This window comes from Alosa pseudoharengus, unplaced genomic scaffold, assembly GCF_046254945.1.
Source record: "Alosa pseudoharengus isolate Yale_2024_CS ecotype anadromous, Long Island Sound unplaced genomic scaffold, YU_APseudo_1.1 YU_APseudo_1.1_scf_5, whole genome shotgun sequence".
Taxonomy (NCBI): domain Eukaryota; kingdom Metazoa; phylum Chordata; class Actinopteri; order Clupeiformes; family Clupeidae; genus Alosa; species Alosa pseudoharengus.
The window spans coordinates 1,171,943-1,195,949 of NW_027468837.1; the positions used below are offsets into that span (position 1 = coordinate 1,171,943).

General features: G+C 38.3%; 1 protein-coding gene across 1 annotated transcript in view; it reads left to right on the forward strand.

Annotated features, from left to right (window-relative positions):
* The window catches only part of dock3 (dedicator of cytokinesis 3), an 835,931-nt gene that overhangs the window by 246,008 nt on the left and 565,916 nt on the right, over nucleotides 1–24,007 (forward strand). The window contains 3 exon segments of the mRNA XM_076267926.1: nucleotides 1,446–1,570; nucleotides 1,821–1,983; nucleotides 8,668–8,774. Of these exon segments, the coding sequence (XP_076124041.1) occupies nucleotides 1,446–1,570; nucleotides 1,821–1,983; nucleotides 8,668–8,774 (395 nt within the window).

Here is a 24,007-nt window from a genome sequence, read left to right on the forward strand (position 1 = left end):
ACTGGACTCATTCGAGAATTCACAAATATTTATTTTATGCACAACTACAGACAAATACGCACGTGTATCAAATCTATGGACACGAATATTTTGACAGCTATCCCCCTCCATAGAGTAAGCCCTAGAAATGCTCATACCACATGACCAAAATGTTCTCCCTACAAGCAGGTAATTTGTTAAAAAAAAAGAAATAAGTTATTTATTTTTCATTTTTACCTGAAGTTCATACAAAAGTGAAATTTCTTGATGAGTGAGATTAACCTAACCTGGGAACCCTGAAAATGCTTTATGCTTTACTATAAAAAAGCCAAAATAAAGTTCACAATAAAAGTTCAAAATAAAACCGCTTGCTTTTTACTTTTTACTTTAAATACTTAAGTACATTAAATATCAGAAAATTACTTTTGATACTTAAGTACAGTATATCTAAGTCACATGGTTAACATAGTTAGCATGTTAGCATTGCTAACATAGTTAGCATGTTTAGCAAAACTGCTAGAAAATATTAGTTAAGTTAGCTAAGTAGCATGGTTAGCATGTTAGCATTGCTAGCACTGCTATAAAACATTAGCTAAGTAACATGGTTAGCAGAATTAAAAATCTTAGCATAACTGCTAGCAAACATTAGAGCCATTCCAACTTTCAGTTATCGTCAAATATCTACCTATACACAGCCATTAAACTATTTGAATATCAACATTCATTCAACTTTCTGTCTGTCAACAACTTTTAAACTATTTACCTTCAACTTTTAAACGGTCTACTTTTAAACTATCATTAAACTATCTATTAAACTAGCTGTCTATCAACAACTTTTAAACTATCTACTGTCTATCAACAACTTTTAAACTATCTACATTCAGCTTTTAAACAGTCTACTTTTAAACTATCAACTTTTATTAAGCTATGCAACCACCATGTCTATCCTAGCATCACCGTAGTAACCATCTCTGTATTATCTGTTTTAACTATACATGATATTTTACATCACAACTTTAGCATTTTCATGCACTGGTAATTCCTTGGAATTGCATTTCTAGTTATTATTATTATTATTATTATTATTATTATTATTATTATTATTATTATTTCATTTCCTCCATGCTTTCACTTACCACTGCTTGTTATTCTCTGTTCTCTGATGGTGTAAAGCACATTGAGTTGCCTTCATGTACAAAAGGTTCACATAACCAGAATTTGCTTGCTTGCCACAGTTACGTCTGTCCAGCTCTCCAAAATTTAATAAATAATCAGTCATGCCTTATTTTGCTCGCAAAGTGCAACTGATCACTCACAGCCTGGAGCTCTGAATATATTTGTAATGGCCTCTTTATATCAGCACCTTATTTATGCTAGGTGAGGAAACACTAAATGTTTTTTTTTTCAACCATGCCATTTGAAACTGATCCTGAAAACCTTTGGGCATCTGCATATCTGTGACCTAGGTGACATCCGGAATGACCTGTACTTGACATTAGAGAGAGGAGACTTTGAGAGGGGAGGCAAAAGTGTTCAGAAAAACATTGAGGTGACGATGTATGTGCTGTATGCTGATGGGGAGGTCCTGAAAGTATGTCATCCTTTTTGTTGTTATATCACAGAAACCATTTTACCTTGTCATACAAATACACAACAAATAATAGTATAGTTTGTTTTTATTTGTTATTAAAGTTCAAATAATAGTATAGTTTGTTTTTGCAGTTTTGAAGATAAAACATCTAAGTAATGTTTAACCCAGTATTTATTTAACAATATTAAAATGCTGTTTCTCTTTCTGTGTTTTTGTGTACTTGTTCTTTTTGCTGTGTATTTTGTCTCAGGACTGCATCAGCTTGGGGACAGGTGAAGTTTGTATCGCTGAATACCGTTCCTTTGTGCTGTACCACAACAACAGTCCCCGTTGGAGTGAGATCATCAAGCTTCCCATCCCTATTGACCGCTTCAGGGACTCGCATTTGCGCTTCGAGTTCAGACATTGCTCCAGTGAGGCCTCTCTTCCTACTATGGCGTTATTGTCTCACGCATAGATATATATACATAGATACCACATTGTCTGTTGAGTTCTATTAGAAGGAATATGTCAACACGGCCGCCATATTGGTAGGGGCAACACTATCCCGTAAATGAATGGAGGCTTATGATGAGCTGAAGGAGTTTTGGGCTATGAAGTCCTCAAACTCATAAATATTTCAATCAATGGGCATAAATTATACTTCATTGTTAAAGGAAGCTAAACTACATGAAGAAAATAAAAAAATAACACTATTTACGTGGAGAAAAATAAACATTTTTTGAGAACGATTAAAAAAAACACCCAGAATCATTACAATATAGTTTTGGATTTATTTAAATATTTGGCATACCAGTTTCGTTCGTACTGTATACACTTGCCATTACACCTCAGTCCAGCAGATGGTGGTGGTAATGCACTCCATTTGCAAACTGCTAAAAAAAAAACTCACTGAAGGAAACAATGCCCCCCTCTTCCCCCCACTATCATTAATGGTCAACCAGTTGAGATAGTACAAGAGTGCAAGTACCTTGGCATAATTATTGACAGTAAGCTATGTTTTGATTCATACACTGTTTGATTCTTACGCTGTTTGTGCCAAAGCCCATCAGCGCATGTACTTTTATCGCAAACTGAGGAATTTTAACATTGACCCTACTTTTATGAGAATGTTTTATTCCTGTTTTTTTGAGTCTGTTTTAACCTTCTGTTTTATTTGCTGGTTTGGTTCTTTGTCCAAAACAAAAATAGACTGGAGAGTATCATCGGGACATGTAGCAAGATCGCAGGCATCAACTTCCCCACTCTCTCTCACACCCACACTAAAAAAGTGGCAAAGAAGGCCCAATCTATTGCAGCTGACCCCAGCCATCCCTTGTCCTGCCAGTTTAAGCTACTCCCTTTAGGCCGTAGGTACTCCATGCCCAGATACAGGTCCAATAGACTCAGAAACTCTTTTATCCCGACTTCCATTTCCATTTTAAACAATCTGCCAGAACTGTTTTAACTATATTTATTTTTATTCATTACTGTGTTAGATCCTGTGAGTATGACACTAGGTGGTACAGCCTGAGACATGCACAATAAAAAAAAATGCTTTCTGCATTTTTGTTTTGCTTTTCCCTCCATTGTACCGAACTCGTACCGAACCGTGATGTCCGAACCGAGGTATGAACCGAACCGTGACTTCTGTGTACCGTTACACCCCTAGTTTGCAAACTGCCAAAAAAAAGCTCACCGAAAAAGAAGAAGGGTTCACTGGCCTGTTTTTTTTTTTCAAGGTCAAGGTAACTTTATTGTTCCCGAGGGGCAATTAATCGCACAGCCAGCAGACAGACATAAGGACAAGACACACAACAATACATAAAAACTTTTTTTTTTTATTGTGCATGTCTCAGGCTGTACCACCTAGTGTCATACAGTCTCTTCCCTGAGCTATCTGCAACAGCCTGAAGTGTGTAAGATGTAGGCTAAACAGTACAGTAAGTACCCAGACTCCATCTGTAACTTGTAAACAAAATAAGACAATCAGCTATAAAACTGAAAATAGGCCTACAGTATCTCTTATTTCTGAAAGTGCAAATTACATAGAAAAATGATTTTTAAAAATCCACTTAAGCAAGACCTTCAACATCTGTGTTTAGTTGTATATGGAAGGGTCTACAATTTGCCTCAATATTTTTCATTGTGTGTAAAGTAATAATCTAGCCTACTAACTGTGAAAATATCACACTATTTTGCCTTTTTAAAAAAAACGAAATTGCTCCTTTCATTTCATAAACAGACTACAACTAGAAGTCACGTGACTTTGCCCTTTGACGTTAACTCACCGTAGCATGGTTTGTTTATTAGCCTGGTTAGCGTTGTCACTTTATTTTACTGTCTATGCACTTAACACTACCAGCTCCTCATGTGAGAAGTTACAAGTTACCCCAACATAAAGGTAATTACCACGCGATTTACATAGCTTTCTGTCATTACGAAATCATTTAATTTAAGCCATAGGTTTTGGCCCTATTTGTATGTGTATCCAAAGGCTGCTGAAGCGCAGGGGAAGTGTTTTTCCCCCTCGTTTCAGTGATTGGTAGCCTACATCATCTGGGTGATGGCTTCAAATATGTGTAGCATTTTTTCCACTCACATACCCAACAACTGCTGAACAACGCCGACACACAGTTTCATCTTATCCACCACTCTTTCGCCTGTACTAACGTTACTGTAACTGAAGTTCTCAAACTTGCGATCTTAAAGAGACCAGCGGATCCTCTAACTCTTGTGGGTCTAACCTTAGTGCTGCTAATGACTGACGGACTCGACTGATGACCTACAGATTAGCGTTAGGTGTCGCTAAAGAACTCCCGTTACTCTCGCTACTTAACAGTAATTGCGCATGACATTAATTAATCCGCACACGAGTTTTATGTATTTTTATACCGTGTATTCTCCGTGTAAATTCATGCACCGAACCGTGACGCCCGTACCGTTTCGGTTCAATACGAATACATGAACCGTTACACCCCTATTGCAAACGGAGTGCATTACCACCACCATCTGCTGGACTGAGGTGTAATGGCAAGTGTACCCCTCAGCCTCGTAATGGCCGCCGGGTGAATAAGGCGAATATGGCGTGCAGTGTCTTTTTCAATGTCTTTTTCTGCCCCCTAGTTAATACCTGGGACGGTCATAAGGTGTCACTATAGAATATAATTAATGTACTTCGGGGGAAGTAAGGGGAGATGAAGTTCTGTGTACACACAGATTGTGTATACTTTTAAAATGCGCTACGCCAATGGAAAACTTATCCTGGTCCCTAAAATGACGGCAGGATATTTCTAAAAGTTTGTGCTTTTGACCGTTCGTGCCCTGAAAGGCAAGTCTTTCATATTCATATTCGGTTACATCTGCCAAGCAGGATATAAGTAAGTATAAGTATATATACTCTTTTGATCCCGTGAGAGAAATTTGGTCTCTGCATTTATCCCAATCCGTGAATTAGTAAAACACACTGCACACAGTGAACACACAGTGAGGTGAAGCACACACTAATCCCGGTTCAGTGATCTGCCTGCAACAACAGCGGCGCTCGGGGAGCAGTGAGGGGTTAGGTGCCTTGCTCAAGCAGTGTTTCCCATACATTGACTAATCTGTGGCGGGGCGCCACAAAATAAAAATCGGCCGCCACACATAAATATTCTATGTTTAATTTAATTTAAATTAAATATAAGATCAAATCCTTGCATTGCCATTGAGCTGCGCTTTTTACGCACGCAGCACTTCCTTGCCCCGCCCCGCTCTCTCGTAGCCCGCTGCCTCTCCTCTGCATGTGCATTTAACAAAATTCACGATTGTTGAAGGATTGTTGTTGCCACATAGAAGCATTGCATAGAAGACGTCTGGCTAAATTGCTATTAAATCCGCTTAGCATCGTGACCATGCTGCGCAAATTTGTTTAAAACTGCAGCATTGAAGATAACTCTGCTAAGATCTTATCACAACATAGTAGGCTACATTGAAGAGACTAAACTAAGTTAAGTTATGCAATCAAGCAGTATCTCAAAGCTAACGTTAGAATACTGTTTGGATGTCGAATTTAGCATGCTTAGCCTACTTACAGCTGCTTGTCAATTTCGTTGAAGGGCTCATTTTATTGACTCTGACACTGAATGTTTGCAAAATCCCAATGTAAGTGGAAAAGTGTTTTCCAAAATTCAAAAGTGCTTGTCCCAAGGAGAAGTACGAACCTTTATTTTAACTATGTAGAAAACGTTATGAGTTGCATCCACATCAGCAGCCTTTAAACTGTGTTACAATTGCAATTTGCAAGTGTTCCCTCACGAACGTTTAAAGTGACAGGCACTCAATTAGACCTATACACTACCAAGACGATGCCCCCCCCCCCCCCCCCCCCCGTTGTCCAAGTCAGCTACCGCCACAAATTGAATCCAATTCTGTGGGATACACTGTCAAGGGCACTTTAGCCATGGCCTACTGGTCGGGGTTCGAACCGGCAACTAGGGGTGGGCGATATGGACAAAAAATATTTTTTGTGATTTTGACGATAACGATAATTAGTCAATATCCTTAAAAACAAATTGTAAAAGTCTGAGTTACTTTACAGCTCATTATTTATGAATAGCATCAATACAATAATAACCCAATAACCTAACCTGTGACTTTTTAACCAAATCAACCAATGCATTGTCACTCTATGACACATTTCCAATTTTGCCCCCACTTGTGTGTGTGGCAATGACATGGTCTAGCCAGCTACATTAGAGAAGATGACTAGGCCTAACAGTTTCTCAAGAGAAAGTCTGAAGCTGAAGTTCCTTTCAAAAACCTTTACTTAGGATTCACTGTAAAACTAAGCAGACCAACAGAGTACATCTCAGTTATTCCCTTCGATGTTTTGTTTAAGAGAAATCATGTAGGCTAGCATTCCACAGAATAGAAGTTACAGAATAGAAACTAATGCGTTAGCTTATGGCTAATGTATATGAGAAATCCCATAGAGATGCTAACGGTTAGCATAATTGATACACGTAGATATTTAGAGCGAACTTTAGTCCATTTACAAAAGGGTTACATGAGAAGAGTTCTTTGTTTACAACTGACTACTAAAATACTCAAAGGCAAATGTTTTCTCTCCATACAATACCATGTAGGAAAAAATGTGACTGTCTCATCAATGCTACGTGAACAGAAGTAGCTGCATAAAATCCCTTGTAGGCTACGTCTTCATCTCGCTACACAAAATAAACATAAGGCCTGTGTGTGACAACGTGAACCCACTAGCGATCATGTGACACTTGCTCTGCTGCAACGGGGCTTCTCTTGCATACACCTCCTGGATTTAGTGAATGTATGGGGTTTCGAGTTCGAGTGTTTTTTCCCCCCATAAGTAATTTAAATACTCGATAATGTAAATTTGCACATTGTTAAAACAACAATCACGATATTATCGCAGACGATATATATCGCCCACCCCTACCGGCAACCCTCCGGTTCCAAGTCCGAAGCGCTAACCAGTAGGCCATGGCTGCCCAATATAGACCTGACACATTGAGTAACAAGTAATGAGTAGCCTAATGAGTAAATTTTAGCTCTAGCCTACAGTAAAACCTTATAGCGGCGTGGACAAAGGGAATGACTGCTAATGTGTTGAATCTTCACCTAAATAAATTCAGGGTTTAACAGTCAAAACGTATGTTTATCTGTAAAATTTGTTCACAATATGAAAGTGTAGACTGTATACTGTCGAATTATGCGAAAATGTGAAATTCGTCATACTTTTGTTTATCGTGGATTTTCTCAAAATAGCACCGTGCACAAAGCGACTGGTTTCGCCTTGCAGGGTCACATATGATCTGAATCTAATTAAAACGTATTCCACTCTGCTAGGTGGCTAGTTATATAGTTTGTTTTTAATAGCAAACAGAAACATCAAGGTAGCAACAGGTCATTATCGGAACTCCGTCGGTCCCGTATTTCCGCCGTCTTGCGTGTATGTGTCACTTAATATCCATTTCTATACAAACCAAGACGGCGGATTCCTAAAGAAACGCAAGCACCCACACCATAGGTGTATCTAAATTAGCTATGTACCAAAAATTACATTTTACCGTGACTCGAAGAGCTGTAAACAGTGTTGGCTGCGTGTACACATCCGCTTGGAGCTCCAGTGGAATTTTTATTTCATGACGAGAATTCTCAGTCTAACCATTTATGTGCCTTTAAAACGGCGTAAATAGGCGACCCATCAGGCCAGCACTATAACTCAGAGCGTGGTAAACAAAATCGGATATTTCAGGCAGTACATTTTTTTGTTCAAATCTACACACCTATGGCTACTGAAAAATGTAAGGTTCATTTAGCAAATGTTATTTTGAAGTGTTAAAAAACATTGTTGTTTTAGAATTTCCGAACAAAAGTGGTGATAATTGGGGGTGTTACGATACATCCTTTCATTGTCAAAGCAATGACGACTGCTTATAATAACTTAATGTATGCTTATTGTCAATATTATGCAATCAATGTGGTGCAAATGAGTCTAGAGTCTAGATCGATCCCAATGCCCTAGTGCAGTGACGGGGACACTGTACTGTAGGAGATGCCGTCCTTCGAATGAGACGTTAAACCGAGGTCCTGACTCACTGTGGTCATTAAAGATCCCATGGCACTTATCGCAAAGAGTGGGGGATTCCCCAGTAGCCTGGCTAAATTTCCAGCTTGGCTCATTCAATCTGGCCACTGTAATTGGCTCATTCACTCCCACTCGCCACCTGAAGCTGGTGTGTGGTAAGCATTCTGGCGCATAATGGCTGCCGTGCATCACCCAGGTGGGTGCTACACATTGGTGGTGGTTAGTGAGGTCCCCCTTTCCATGTGAAGTGCTTTGAGTTTTGAGAAAAGGGCTATATAAATGTAACGTGTTGTTGTTATGCTGTACGCACAGACCACACATAGCCTACTGATGTTGCTGATATCATGTGTTATTAGTCATTTGAGGTTGTATCTACCTTATGTTAAGACCTGTTAAGACCATATGATTTTTAATAATGTTCTGACCATAGATTTCAAAGAGGGTGTACTTTCTTTTTCACATGACTGTAAATACCAATGTCTAATGATGACTTTGGCCATTCCTACCATCACAGCTAAAGATAAGGGAGAGAAGAAGCTCTTTGGCTTTGCCTTCACGCCACTCATGAGGGAGGATGGAACTACGCTGACTGATGAAAGTCATGAACTCTACGTTTACAAGGTCAGCAGGCTCTCTCTTATTATAGCTATAGGCTATCAGATACTATTAAGTTTTAGATTAGATTGTCATTTTCATTGATTGTCAGAGTTATGCACACATAATTATTGAATATTGAAACAAGTGATTAAAGCATTAGAGCAGTTGGTAATAACAGATACAATTCTTCTTCTTCACTTGTACAAGCAGCAAGTTTCTCAGGCTGAATGATTCTTGCAGAACTGCTAAAAAATAGGCTTTAGTTCAGTGTGTATACCTGTTGCCTTTCTCTTATAACATGGAACAACAAAAACTTATTTTCTCTACAAAGAAACCTTGTGTGTAATTTTGTTGCATAGATATATTTAAAGGTACATTATGCACGATGTCCCCCTTAATATAACCTTAACAAAGCCAATTTGATAGTAAATGAACTTGTTATAGGTGAATCGTTCACCTAGCATAGCAATACAGCATAGACATAGCGAGTTGCTACCGAGAACCAGACATGCAACTTCAAGAACGGCGGCCCGACCAAATCTCGCGAGAATCATGAAACATTACCTTGTCAGTAGATATACCTTGTAGATAGTTTTTGCCTGTTGTTAATCCTTCACCTCCACAACAAAAGCTTTTTCATTGTGTACCGGGGGGACAAGTTGCAAGAAGTTTGCTATTTACAACAGCAGAGTAAAATATAAATATATCCCGACAAGAGAGGGAGTTCTACAGTAGGCAAAAATACCTAAACCGGCATAGTGTACATTTAACAGGGTTCCCACACATCCTGGAAAACCTGGAAACTAGTTCACTAATTTTTCAGTCATGGAAAATGAGAGAAAAAATGTAAAATGTTCTGGAAAATTTGTTGTCCTTTTTCCTTAAGCTGATACTGAGCTACACGTTTATTCATCAGAGCTCCGCCAACAGATAACAGACCTGAAAGGGGCAAGGCAGTAGATTACAGTGATTTTAGAACACATCACGTCGGGACTCACTGTAACTTACTACCTCTTGGGACTTTTTGTATAAATAAAGGTAGAGCGCATTTCATGTCATACCCAGGGGGAAAAAACCCATTTATAGCGCTTTTAACCTGATTATGCAGTCACAGTCAAATGCCATCATTCTAATCTGACTGCATATCTCTATGATAGTTCATGCTAGAAATTAAACAAACACACAGGCACAGAAGAAAACAAGCTTTTAGATGACACCTTTGTTATGCAAGTTCTCTGAAACAAAGAGTTGTACTTAAAGAATGTACTTAAAACTGTTGTTGATAATTGTATATAACATTCTACTACTATTGTTGTATTTGATGAACTCAAACTTAAGTTGGCCTGTTAGTCTTGTGGATAAAAGCACCATATTTTACATGGAGCTTCTTTAGGAGCTACTGATTGATTTTAGCCTAAGAGCCCAAACAAAGAATTTGAAAATGTCCACATAAAGCACAAAAACACATTTGATCAAAAGGCAATCACCACAGGTTAACAGGGTAAACAATTTAACTAATAGATATCACCATGAAACCAGTTGAAACCAGTTGAAATCAGCATCAAAACCTCCACCCACTCACGGGAAAGAAAGCAGTTTGAGCCAGACTGTTTATTGTCTTAACCTAGCCTTTGCAATTGACTTTCAATGTAGACATAGAAACAGGAACGTAGAAATGCCCTGCAGTGAATAAATTATTATTATTGTTATTATTATTATTATTACTACTACACTACTACTACTACTACTATTCTCATTAGGCCTATTATTATTATCACCTTGACACGAGTAGAAACTAGGCTACTTGCTCGTATACAGATCCACTCATGACAATGTAGCCGGCTGATTCGACTGACTCGCATTCATAACAACATAATGTAACCGGTCCGCCCGACTGATCCAAATGACCCAGGTAGGCTAGCCTACTCAAGCAACTCCATACAGAGCTTGCAATGTTTCGGACTGTCTTCGCGACCTAATTGCATTTTAAAGAAGGCTAAACGTGCAGAATATATGTTATTTCAGAAGTGAAAGCATAGCTTTTGTTGTGGATTTTCTTTTAACCTTGACGAGGAGTTACTCGCTCCTCTAAAGATCCACTCATGACAACGTAGCCGGCTGATTCGGCTGACTCGCACTCATAACAACAACGTAACCGGTGTTCCAGTTTAGATGGTGAGCAGGTTAACTTGTGATATTTGCATAAAATCCGTGAATATTCAACAAGACCCTGCCAACTTGTTAACAACGCTTTGCTCTGCCTCCGCCCTTCCAGTGCTGGAGATTCACATTTTCACAAGCCTACAGTGCGTGACAGAATATGAAGCAAGATCTTGCCGAAAACATGCGGAATCGCTATGTATAATGCATGTCTGCTTAAGCATCCACACAAAATGTTGTGCAAACAGGAAATGTGTCAAAGTAAATCAGCGAAGGTTTTGTTGGGTTTCGAACATGAGTCTCACTGAGGCTAAATGTTCCAAGCAGTAAACACTATCACCACTACGCCACAGAGAGCAACACTTGTCATTAGTCTATTAGACTAGTCTACTAGCTTACTAGCTATCCTGATGTCCATGTTAACTGGTGATATCCAACACAGCGAATGCATGCCTTAAATAATGCAGATTAATTTTGCCTCAGTAATTTTGCATCACAAACAGTAACAAATGACCCCATCAGACGTTGCTCTCTTTTTGTGCAGAAACACACATCATGATTATAATGCGCAAAAATTAGGAAGATCACTTGGGCCTCGAACTGCTCACTAAAATAGCAAGCTAGCAGTAATAGTCCACCCTGCTAACCAATTGCACCACTGGTTATTTTGTACCTATGCAATAGCATGGTGTTCCTATTAAATGAATGTAGGTCTATGTTGTCTTGTGACAGCTTATTTGTCAAAAGATATTCATTATAGCAAACATCTAGGCTAAGTGAATGTTTTGCAACAGGCTGCTGAACGAGCAGTAAGTAGGCTAAACTATTTTCTAATTTAGGCTACGTGGGAATCTGAAACAGCAACATCTGTCATCAAACTCTCTAGCTACATCAAAGTTTTGTAATATGCTACCATGGTAACCATTTTGTGTCGTCAAACTAGGACCAACAAATTAAATAATATTTAACTCGGAGAAAATAAGTTTCATGTGTTCACTTCAAATCATTAGACAGCTCACTGCATAACTTCACCGAGACATGACACTAAGTTATGATAATTTTTGCACATGACTGACGTATTTCATATTATTAATCCCCAAAACGGAATAAAGTGTTAGTGGGACATGCCAGTTTGTTGTACATCAGTTAGGTTTTGGTATGTGAGGCAAAGATGAACCTATTTTGTTGTTTTGAGGCTTGCATATGCCCATGTGAAATTGTGATGGCACCAGTTAACATGGGCGTGTATTTCTCACTTATGTTAACCTGTGTTAACTTTTACTAACAGTTCAATATATACATAGAAATCTGGCATCAATTTCAGCGGCTCGTAGTGTAGTGGTATAGACGATGTAGAAGCTATTCCAATCAACTTTCTTGTCCATGCGTGGTTCGAATCCCAGCTAGATCGCTTATTTTTTTCCATTCATTCAGTATGTGTCATATTTGTGGATAATGCTTAACCCTTAGAACCCGATTGACGCAAAGTGCGTCAAAAAACACACCCTTTCTTCTCTGTTACATTGCTCCGGAACGGTTCATCGCAGCGAGATAAAACCTTTATTGCACGACAGAGCAGAAGTGGGGCTTTCCAACGAGACTACACACTTGTCTGTACGATCAAGTATGAAAATTAAAAAAAATCATGAAATTAAATCAAATTGCATCATATTTACAGTCTATACTTCTCTGCATTCACCTGCACACACATTACTCTAGTTTGAATTACTCGCGAACCCGTGATCGCATCGATATGGCAAGCATATCAGATGAAAGAGGGGGCACAGGGCTATCCATTGGTACCATGTATACCGATCCTTCTGGCTTATAAAACCAGACGAAGTGACTGCAAAATAATAACGTCATGTACACAAACCAATGCTGCACACTCATTACTCTCGTATGAATTACTCGCGGACCCGTGATCGCATAGATATGCCACGCATGTCAGATGAAAGAGGAGACTCAGAGCTATCATTTGATACCAAGTACATCCTTCTGGGTTATAAAACAGACGAAGTGACAGCAAAATAATAACTTCATATAGCTGGACTTACCCCACGTTTGTGTCTGTTCTTGTGGCAAAGCATGTTTATAATCCAATGCTATCATGTGTTTCTCTATGGCAAAGCATGTTCATATTCCGGTTTTGAGATCCTAACAAATTCCTGCATGGCATCCAATTCGAGGCTCACATTGCATCCCAATTTGTTCAACAAATAAACACCTTTTTTGCCTTTACTTTGTTCATGGCAATGCAGTAAAGAGTTGAGAATTATTATGACTGCATACACACAGGCACGCAGGCTAACACGCAACCTCGGGTCAAGTCAGGTCAGATCAGTTCGTGTCACAGATATGGAGCGCAGAAAGGTCATTTTTCATCACTAAATAAAAAATGGCATTTATTTCCGTAAATCACACAGCAAATATTTCTGTAAATTGCTCAGCCCCAGAGTATCCCTCCAACATGGCAATTATATTGCCCGATTCAGGACAGTCTGCCCTACACACACATGAAATGCATGTAGAGCTGTGAGCTTGCAGTGGTGAGATACATGTCGAAATATAAGAATTTTTATAATACACTTTTTATATTTTAATTCTTTAAAAATCAAAATAAAATCAATGCTAGTATTAATAAATGAAATGATGGCAGATCTGAATAGCCTAAACTCTCCTGAAAAAAACAATATATAATATATGTGTGTGGCACTTACAATGACCAGAATAAATCCTTATGAATAAAGGTAGTGAAAATGCCCTAAAAACAGCTTAGGGTTCTAAGGGTTAAACGGACATGTATTAGACATACACTGGTGATGTTTTCAGCGATATCCGTTATATTGTCTCACTTGCAAACACTTCGTGAAAATGTAGCCTAATATAAACCTGCACTGTCAGAGGCAGAGCAGATTAAGAAGTAGGCAGGGTCTTGTTGAATATTCACAGATTTTATGCAAATATCACCAGTTAAACTGCTCACCATCTAAACTGGAACACCGGCCCGCTGGGCTGATCCGACTGGCTATAGCCTACTCTCCATACAGAGCTTGCAATGTTTCGGACTGTCTTCGCGACCTAATTGCATTTTAAAGTAGGCTATGCGTGCAAAACATGTTATTTCAGAAGTGAAATCATGGCTTTTGTTGTGGATTTGTTTTTCACCTTGACGAGGAGTTACTCTAAAGATCCACTCATGACAACGTAGCCGGCTGATTCGGCTGACTCGCACTCATAACAAACCGGCCCGCCCGGCTGACTTGACTGACCCGGGTAGATAGGCTACTCAAGCAGCTCCATGAGCGTGCAGTTCGGACTGTCTGCACGACCTAATTGCATTTTAATATGCTACATCTATACACCAAATCTAATTATGTCTAGGCTACATGCAGAACATTGTGTGTTATTTCAGAAGTGAAAGAAATGGCTTTTGTTGTGGAATTGCTTTTCACCTCGAGCTACTCGCTCTCGCAGATCCACTCATGACAACGTAGCCGGCTGATTCGACTGACTCGTACTCAACGTAGCCTAACCGGCCGGCTGATCCGACTAACCCGGATTGCTACTCAGCCGCTCCAATCTGAGTCCCATGGTCTGTGAGTCTGCAATGTTTCCGGCTCTGCGGGAAGTTAACCAGTTATCTCGGACTGCCTGCTCACTCAGTCGCTTGAGTTGATTTGTGGAGTTGTGGTTGCCTACGAAATTGTTACATTTTTGGCAGCTACGATGGCTAGGGCTGGGAGGCTAGCTAATGTTGCAAGAGGTTTGTGTGTGGCGCTGTTTATCGTTTTAGATTGAAATAGGACTCAACTGATCCGAGTTAATGATACTAGAGACTCGCGACTCATGGGTTAATTTAAAGATACGGGTGAAAGATCCGAGTGAATCACAACTCAAACAGGCTTATAAAGGAGGAGGACGCACAACTGAAACCGCCATGGAAGCACGAGCACCTACTGGAGGACCTCCCGTTATCATAGACGACCACCCCGCCGATTGTGGTGAACTCGGTGAACAGGGTAGTGGTGAATATAACGTCATACATCGGCTACCTGCCATAGCGGCCTGTGAAAGGCTATTTATCCATAGCATCGCAGGAGTTGTCTTAAGACTGAATCAGGCCCGGGGTGGGTAATTGGGAGAATTCCCGGTGGGCCGCTTCACTTTTGGGCCGGTCGAGGAAACAAATATTGACATTTGTCACGTTAGTCTATCTTTTCTTAAAGTAGGACACGTTCCGCATTCTGTGCATGACACCAATGCAATGTCTCTGCATGGGTTGTAGCCTAATTGAGGGAGTTCTCCCCTTCCAAAAAGAGTTGGTTGGGTCCATATAGCCCGTCTTTTCCAAAAAGTTTTCTCAGATACGGATAGCCAAGCCGGCCCTACAGTAGACACAAGCGTCAGGAAGGATGGAGGGTAGAAAGAGGCCAGGAGAGACTGAGCAGCAGATCAAGCAGTCGACCACTGAAAATGATGAGCCCGAAATTAGTGATGAGGAGGCCATGACTACAGGGACAAGTAGAGAGGATAAATTAAAGTTATTTAATGTAAGAAAGAACAATTACCCTACATGATAAACCTATATGCCTTGTTTGCTCAGAAGAGGGTGTAGTAAAGGAGTAGGCTAAATCACCAAACAACAATATAGCCTACCCATGCAAAAAACATGTAGCCTAAACATTAGTTCAATATGCCTCTTTGTGGAAGCATGGGATAGGCTACATTTCAAAGGCTTTCTTTCTTTCTTTCTGTTTTGGTAACTTGTGGAATATTTTGTTAACTTCTCAGTTAAAGTGAATTATTATATAACCTTTACACATTTGTTGAACCATGGTACTAATAAAAACTACAGGATAGTAAGAGCTGAAATGTTGCTTAATTTATCCAATTTCCACCACTATGGTCGGTCTTGGGCCTGAAACTCCCGGGCACTGAATTCTGGCAACTTTGAAAACCAGCTTCTTTTGAAGATGAACAGACACCTTTTCAGTTTCAACTAATGACTGGCATATTAGTAGCTGCTGGACATAGGTGGCCTGTGTGTGTGTGTGTGAGTGACGGTGACCTGGGGAGTAAGCCCTAGAAATGCTCATGCCACAACCAAAATGTTCTCCCTACAAGCAGGTCATTTTTTTTTGTGAAAGAAATAAGTTATTTATTTTTCATTTCAGAGAATTGTGCCTAAAAAGTCCTAGAAAAGAATGTGATTTGATTTGATGAGTGAGATTAAGAAGATATGGGAACCCTGAATATGCTTTATGCTTTACTATAAGAAAGCCAAAATAAAGTTTACAATAAAAGTTCAAAATAAAACCGCTTGCTTTTTACTTTTTATTTTTACTTCAAATACTTAAGTACATTAAATATCAGAAAATTACTTTTGATACTTAAGTACAGTATATAAAAGATACTTTAAGACTTTTACTTAAGTAATATTCTAAAAGGCAACTTTCACTTCTACCAAAGTCTTTTTCTAGTACGATACTTGTACTTTTACTCAAGTATTGCTTTCTAGTACTTTATACAACACTGAATGGTTTGAACAACAACGTGGCTTCCACATTATCAATGGAAAAAGCATACAACTGCTAATCATAATCTTTAAATTGACATTAATTAAGCTGGCTATATGCAACACAATTTATTTATATTACCTTTGTTTGGGTAGACTTCAAACATTTTTGAATTTGAGCTTACAGTTCTGTCACTATTCTGTGTCCTTTACATTTATTTAATAGGTAGTGATACCTCAAAATTAGGCTGCTGTCTGTTAGGGCAATTTATTGTAGCCTTCTAACCCATATGCACAAAACATAATTTCTGAAATGATTTTTTGATTTATAACATGAGATATGTCTCCATGTAGGGTAGTGTCAAATAGTGAAGTGATAGCAGGTAGATCATGTAGGCCTACATGTCACATGAGCCACATATATGAGGGGCGCTGCTTCTTCTGTCCCTCCCAAACTGTATTAAAATGATGTGTTTAGCAATCAGATTTTCTTGTTTCGGGGTAGAAACTGCCGGACACCAATATGGTCCGCACCCCTCTCTGAAAATACTTACAACGTCCCTGTAGGGAGTTATTTATAATTTGACAAGATTGTTTCATTTTTCTATCCCACAACCCCCACACTTTTAAAAAGCTTGATACGCCCCTGACTTCAGTGTTTGCCTTGAAACAATTCCGGCATAATTGCTTTGAACGTTTCAGTCTTCCGCCCCCCATGCCTGCTTTATATGTCCCGGACGGCCAGAAAGGACGAATGAAACAAAATGTTCGTTTGAACGTTGAACGGTTTTGTTCAGAGCTGAAAATGCAATTGTGTTTGACAGAGGGCAGATGTAGGTTGCTAGTGACAAAATATTAGCTTTCAATGTGGTAGCCTACGATGCCTTTGTAAAATAGCCTATATTTAATTAAAACGTGTTTAATTCTTCCTGGTTCCTAAAACCAGACAGCAAACTGTGGCAAATTGTATGTTACCGTCACTCTGTCTCTTTCGTTGCTCTGATTGGTTTTTGGCCTCTCCTATTGCGTCTGGAGGCATTTTGATCGGCGTCCGTTTGGGAAGTGTCAGAAAGTTCAAATAGTCCAGCGTTGGAAATGGAATTGTCCAGGGGATTAGGAGGGGATTGTCATAGGGCAAGATTTTGCACATTCTTGCTGTCTGCAGCTTTAGATAACAGTTGATCAACTCTCAACATAGTGAAGTACAGACCGTGGTAAAGTTGGTTTTATATTGGACGTTGGATATTCGACACATTCGAAAAATCTATTTAGCACTGACTACGAGGGTCGAGTTTGTGTCAAACCAACTTTAACCCTTAGAACCCTAAGCTGTTTTTAGGGCATTTTCACTACCTTTATTCATAAGGATTTATTCTGGTCATTGTAAGTGCCACACACATATATTATATATCGTTTTTTTTCAGGAGAGTCTAGGCTATTCAGATCTGCCATCATTTCATGTATTAATACTAGCATTGATTTTATTTTAATTTTTAAAGAATTAAAATATAAAAAGTGTATTATAAAAATTCTTATATTTCGACATGTATCTCACCACAGCAAGCTCACAGCTCTACATGCATTTCATGTGTGTATAGGGCAGACTGTCCTGAATCGGGCTATATAATTGCCATGTCGGAGGGATACTCTGGGGCTGAGCAATTTACAGAAATATTTGCTGTGTGATTTTCGGAAATAAATGGCATTTTTTATTTAGTGATGAAAAATGACCTTTCTGCGCTCCATATCTGTGACACGAACTGATCTGACTTGACTTGACCCGAGGTTGCGTGTTAGCCTGCGTGCCTGTGTGTATGCAGTCATAATAATTCTCAACTTTTTACTGCATTGCCATGAACAAAGTAAAGGCAAAACGGTGTTTATTTGTTGAACAAATTGGGATGCAATGTGAGCCTTGAATTGGATGCCATGCAGGAATTTGCTAGGATCTCAAAACCGGAATATGAACATGCTTTGCCATAGAGAAACACATGATAGCATTGGATTATAAACATGCTTTGCCACAAGAACAGACAAAAACGTGGGGTAAGTCCAGCTATATGAAGTTATTAATTTGCTGTCACTTCGTCTGTTTTATAACTCAGAAGGATGTACTTGGTATCAAATGATAGCTCTGAGTCTCTTCTTTCATCTGACATGCGTGGCATATCTATGCGATCACGGGTCCGCGAGTAATTCAAACTAGAGTAATGTGTGTGCAGGTGAACGCAGAGAAGTATAGACTGTAAATATGATGCAATTTGATTTAATTTCATGATTTTTTTAAATTTTCATACTTGATCGTACAGACAAGTGTGTAGTCTCGTTGGAAAGCCCCACTTCTGCTCTGTCGTGCAATAAAGGTTTCATTTATCGCTGCGATGAACCGTTCCGGAGCAATGTAACAGAGAAGAAAGGGTGTGTTTTTTGACGCACTTTGCGTCAATCGGGTTCTAAGGGTTAATGTGTTAAAACAAGGCCTGCCTATATTACACAAAGCTTCTTTTGTCCAAAAACCCATGTTTTGATTTTATGAATTTTTATGCTGATAAAAGATATCAATCTATTATGCGGCTTCACCTTTTGACTTACCCATACTAAAACACATCTCCTGAACTCGCCTTACTGCCCTTTCTAGTACACAAAGCTTCTTTTTCCCTAAAACCTACTCTTTGATTTTATACAATCTTTAATGTTAAATGTTTCAAATCTATTATGCGGCTTGCCCTATTGACCTACCCATGTCAAAACACATCTGGTGAACTCGGATTACTGCTCTATATAGTACACAAAGCTTCTTTTTCTCAAAAACCCATTCTTTGATTTTATAAATATTTTTAAATGTAAAATAAATGCTATAAATGCTTTAAATCTATTATGCGGCTTGACCTTTTCAAACCCATGTCAAAACACACCTGTTGGAAAAAATAAGCTTTGTGTACTGTGTAGGGCAGTTAGCTGAGTGCAACAGATGTGTTTTAACATGGGTAGGTCAAAAGGTGAAGGCACATAATAGATTTATAGCATTTTTTAATAGTAAAAAAATAATATAAAATCAAAGAGTGCATTTTTGAAAAAAAGAAGCTTTGTGTACTATGTAGGGCAGTTAGCTGAGTGCAACAGATGTGTTTTGACATGGGTAGGTCAAAAGGTCAAGCCGCATAATAAATTTATAGCATTTTTGAATAGTAAAAAAATAATATAAAATCAAAGAGTGCGTTTTTGAAAAAAAGAAGCTTTGTGTACTATGTAGGGCAGTTAGCTGAGTGCAACAGATGTGCTTTGACATGGGTAGGTCAAAAGGTGAAGGCACATAATAGATTTATAGCATTTTTGAATAGTAAAAAATTATATAAAATCAAAGAGTGCATTTTTGAAAAAAAGAAGCTTTGTGTACTATGTAGGGCAGTTAGATGAGTGCAGCAGATGTGTTTTGAGATGGGTGGGTCAAAAGGGGATGGCACATAATAGATGTATAAAAAAATTACAGTAAAAAAAATTATACAAAATCAAAGAGGGAGTTTTTGGAAACAAATAAGCTTTGTGTACTGTGTAGGGCAGTTAGCTGAGTGCAACAGATGTGCTTTGACATGGGTAGGTCAAAAGGTGAAGGCACATAATAGATTTATAGCATTTTTGAACAGTAAAAAATTATATAAAATCAAAGAGTGCATTTTTGAAAAAAAGAAGCTTTGTGTACTATGTAGGGCAGTTAGATGAGTGCAGCAGATGTGTTTTGAGATGGGTGGGTCAAAAGGGGATGGCACATAATAGATGTATAAAAAAAATTACAGTAAAAAAATAATATAAAATCAAAGAGTGCGTTTTTGAAAAAAAGAAGCTTTGTGTACTATGTAGGGCAGTTAGCTGAGTGCAACAGATGTGCTTTGACATGGGTAGGTCAAAAGGTGAAGGCACATAATAGATTTATAGCATTTTTGAATAGTAAAAAATTATATAAAATCAAAGAGTGCATTTTTGAAAAAAAGAAGCTTTGTGTACTATGTAGGGCAGTTAGATGAGTGCAGCAGATGTGTTTTGAGATGGGTGGGTCAAAAGGGGATGGCACATAATAGATGTATAAAAAAAATTACAGTAAAAAAAAATATACAAAATCAAAGAGGGAGTTTTTGGAAACAAATAAGCTTTGTGTACTGTGTAGGGCAGTTAGCTGAGTGCAACAGATGTGCTTTGACATGGGTAGGTCAAAAGGTGAAGGCACATAATAGATTTATAGCATTTTTGAACAGTAAAAAATTATATAAAATCAAAGAGTGCATTTTTGAAAAAAATAAGCTTTGTGTACTATGTAGGGCAGTTAGATGAGTGCAGCAGATGTGTTTTGAGATGGGTGGGTCAAAAGGGGATGGCACATAATAGATGTATAAAAAAAATTACAGTAAAAAAAATTATACAAAATCAAAGAGGGAGTTTTTGGAAACAAATAAGCTTTGTGTACTGTGTAGGGCAGTTAGCTGAGTGCAACAGATGTGCTTTGACATGGGTAGGTCAAAAGGTGAAGGCACATAATAGATTTATAGCATTTTTGAATAGTAAAAAATTATATAAAATCAAAGAGTGCATTTTTGAAAAAAAGAAGCTTTGTGTACTATGTAGGGCAGTTAGATGAGTGCAGCAGATGTGTTTTAAGATGGGTGGGTCAAAAGGGGATGGCACATAATAGATGTATAAAAAAAATTACAGTAAAAAAAATTATACAAAATCAAAGAGGGAGTTTTTGGAAACAAATAAGCTTTGTGTACTGTGTAGGGCAGTTAGCTGAGTGCAACAGATGTGTTTTGACATGGGTAGGTCAAAAGGTGAAGGCACATAATAGATTTATAGCATTTTTGAATAGTAAGAAAATAATATAAAATCAAAGAGTGCGTTTTTGAAAAAAACAAAGCTTTGTGTACTATGTAGGGCAGTTAGCTGAGTGCAACAGATGTGTTTTGACATGGGTAAGTCGAAAGGGGAAGCCGCATAATAGATTTATAGCATTTTTGAATAGTAAAAAAAAATATAAAATCAAAAGGTGCGTTTTTGAAAAAAAGAAGCTTTGTGTACTATGTAGGGCAGTTAGCTGAGTGCAGCAGATGTGTTTTGACATGGGTAGGTCAAAAGGTCAAGCTGCATAATAAATGTATAGCATTTTTGAATAGTAAAAAATTAATATGAAATCAAAGAGTATGTTTTTGGACAAAATAAGCTTTGTGTATTATGTAGGGCAGTTAGCTGAGTGCATCAGATGTGTTTTGACATGGGTAGGTCAAAAGGTCAAGCCGCATAATAGATTTAAAGCATTTATAGCATTTTTTTACATTAAAAAATATTTATTAAATCAAAGAATGGGTTTTTGGGAATAAGAAGCTTTGTGTACTATATAGAGCAGTAATCCGAGTTCACCAGATGTGTTTTGACATGGGTAGGTCAAAAGGGCAAGCCGCATAATAGATTTGAAACATTTAACATTAAAAATGTTATAAAATCAAAGAGTAGGTTTTAGGGAAAAAGAAGCTTTGTGTACTAGAAAGGGCAGTAAGGCGAGTTCAGGAGATGTGTTTTAGTATGGGTAAGTCAAAAGGTGAAGCCGCATAATAGATTGAAATCTTTTATCAGCATAAAAAAATCATAAAATCAAAACATGGGTTTTTGGACAAAAGAAGCTTTGTGTAATATAGGCAGGCCTTGTTTAAACACATTAAAGTTGGTTTGACACAAAATCGACCCTCGTAGTCAGTGCTAAATAGATTTTTCGAATGTGTCGAATATCCAACGTCCAATATAAAACCAACTTTACCACTGTGAAGTACAGTATGTTTCCTTCAATGTAACAACCCTTGATGTAGGTTTATTTAAAACCCTTACAAGCCCGACCGTTCTAATTTCGTTAAAATGTTAACGATGACCAATCATCTAATATCTCAGCTGTCCAATGCCTGATTTTATTTCTGAAATCTTCCCCGTAATGCTGACAACATAAGCTTCAATTTGATATGATTGGTTAAGGGGTTTATGGCGCGAAATGTTTTGGATACTTGAAGATGAGTCGTGAAAAAAACTTTTCACTTCAGTCGTACATTTTGACATGGACCGCCAGATGCCACCTGCACTTCGTTGGAGTTTACCTCGACTGGAAACCACACAGCTGGATAAACTGAGGTAATATATGTTTTTACATAGTTTCTAGTTATAGTTAATCTTAATTTGTAGTCAAAAAATCATGTTATTTGACAGTAATATGCTTTCTCATCAGCGTCAACATTATGTCATAGCGGGGGCTAAGTGCATCGTCATGTAACTTTAGCTAGCTGCATTACTCTGAACTGCTTGCAGTATTCTCGTTTGCTTTTGATATCAGTTATTTTCATTTGACAATTTCATTTAAAAACCTGTAAGTAAGTTTGTTTACCTGTAAGGTAAGCATTATTTGTTTACCTGTAAGGTAAGCATTATATTGGCCAGTCAGTATAGCATACCAAAGCTGAATAAATCAATGGGCGCCGCGTTTCTAAGTTGCGTTCTCTTACATGAAATAAGTTGAGCGATATTTTTACTCCTCTCAATATGTAGTTGTAGAAAACAAGATGCGAAATCACGGATTCTGTCAAAAATGTAGTGCTAATTAACTTATTGCCTCTCCTCGGGTTGTTACCTCGCTAGGCAGTTTGTAGTGAACTGTTTTACCTTGCTAACTTCTAAATGACAAAACATCAGACGTGCTTGTATCAACATTTTCTAAGATGGCATGACTTGATATTCTACTCTTCTCGATATGTAGTTATAGAAAACATGATGTGAAATCACATATTATGTCAGAAATGTCATTATTGCATTTCAGCAGTTAGTTACTAGGTGAATTGTAATCTGTCTTTATCTTAATGCCAGCCAGGCAATCAGATTTAGGGTAGCTAAACCCATGTGTAATAAAATGACTTTTCATACTTCTAAATATTTTTGAGTTACTCAGAATGCTTCAATAGTTTAGGCTACCTCTTCTTGTGTATGTATGTGCACACACGCACACATCTGTAGTTTTGTGATTTTATTTTTTAAATTAATAAAGGTATTACATTTGTATGATTTTACTGTTGTTTCAGATGGAGGATGACAAGACCTACACAGACCTCCTTGCAGGCCTGAAGAGGTAGCTGACTGCTGATGAGCTTGCACTCACAATGTTGAAGACCATGTGAGGATCGAGGAAGAAGGTATAGATTTAGGTGGCGTGCGTAGGGTGGTGTAGACTGCCACTAAAACACTGTGAAATAGACTTGTTATGTTGTTTTTTATATGTTGTTGTCCCAGGCATATGTGGTTTTACCAACCGGAACAGGTGGGAGGTTGTGCTTAGTAGGCCGTTGTATGCAAACACACAGTACAGGGGCATGGGACGAAGAGACCCCAGAAGAGTTTCACAGTTTTCTGGGATTGATCATTGACATGGGACTTCACTTCCCTCCCTAATATCCATTGCTACTGGGGAACCAAGTCTCTGAAGGGATCAGGGAGCGTTGACCAAATGAGAAATACATATTGTGTACACTTTTTCTCCATTGACATTGCCGTTGTCAGTAGT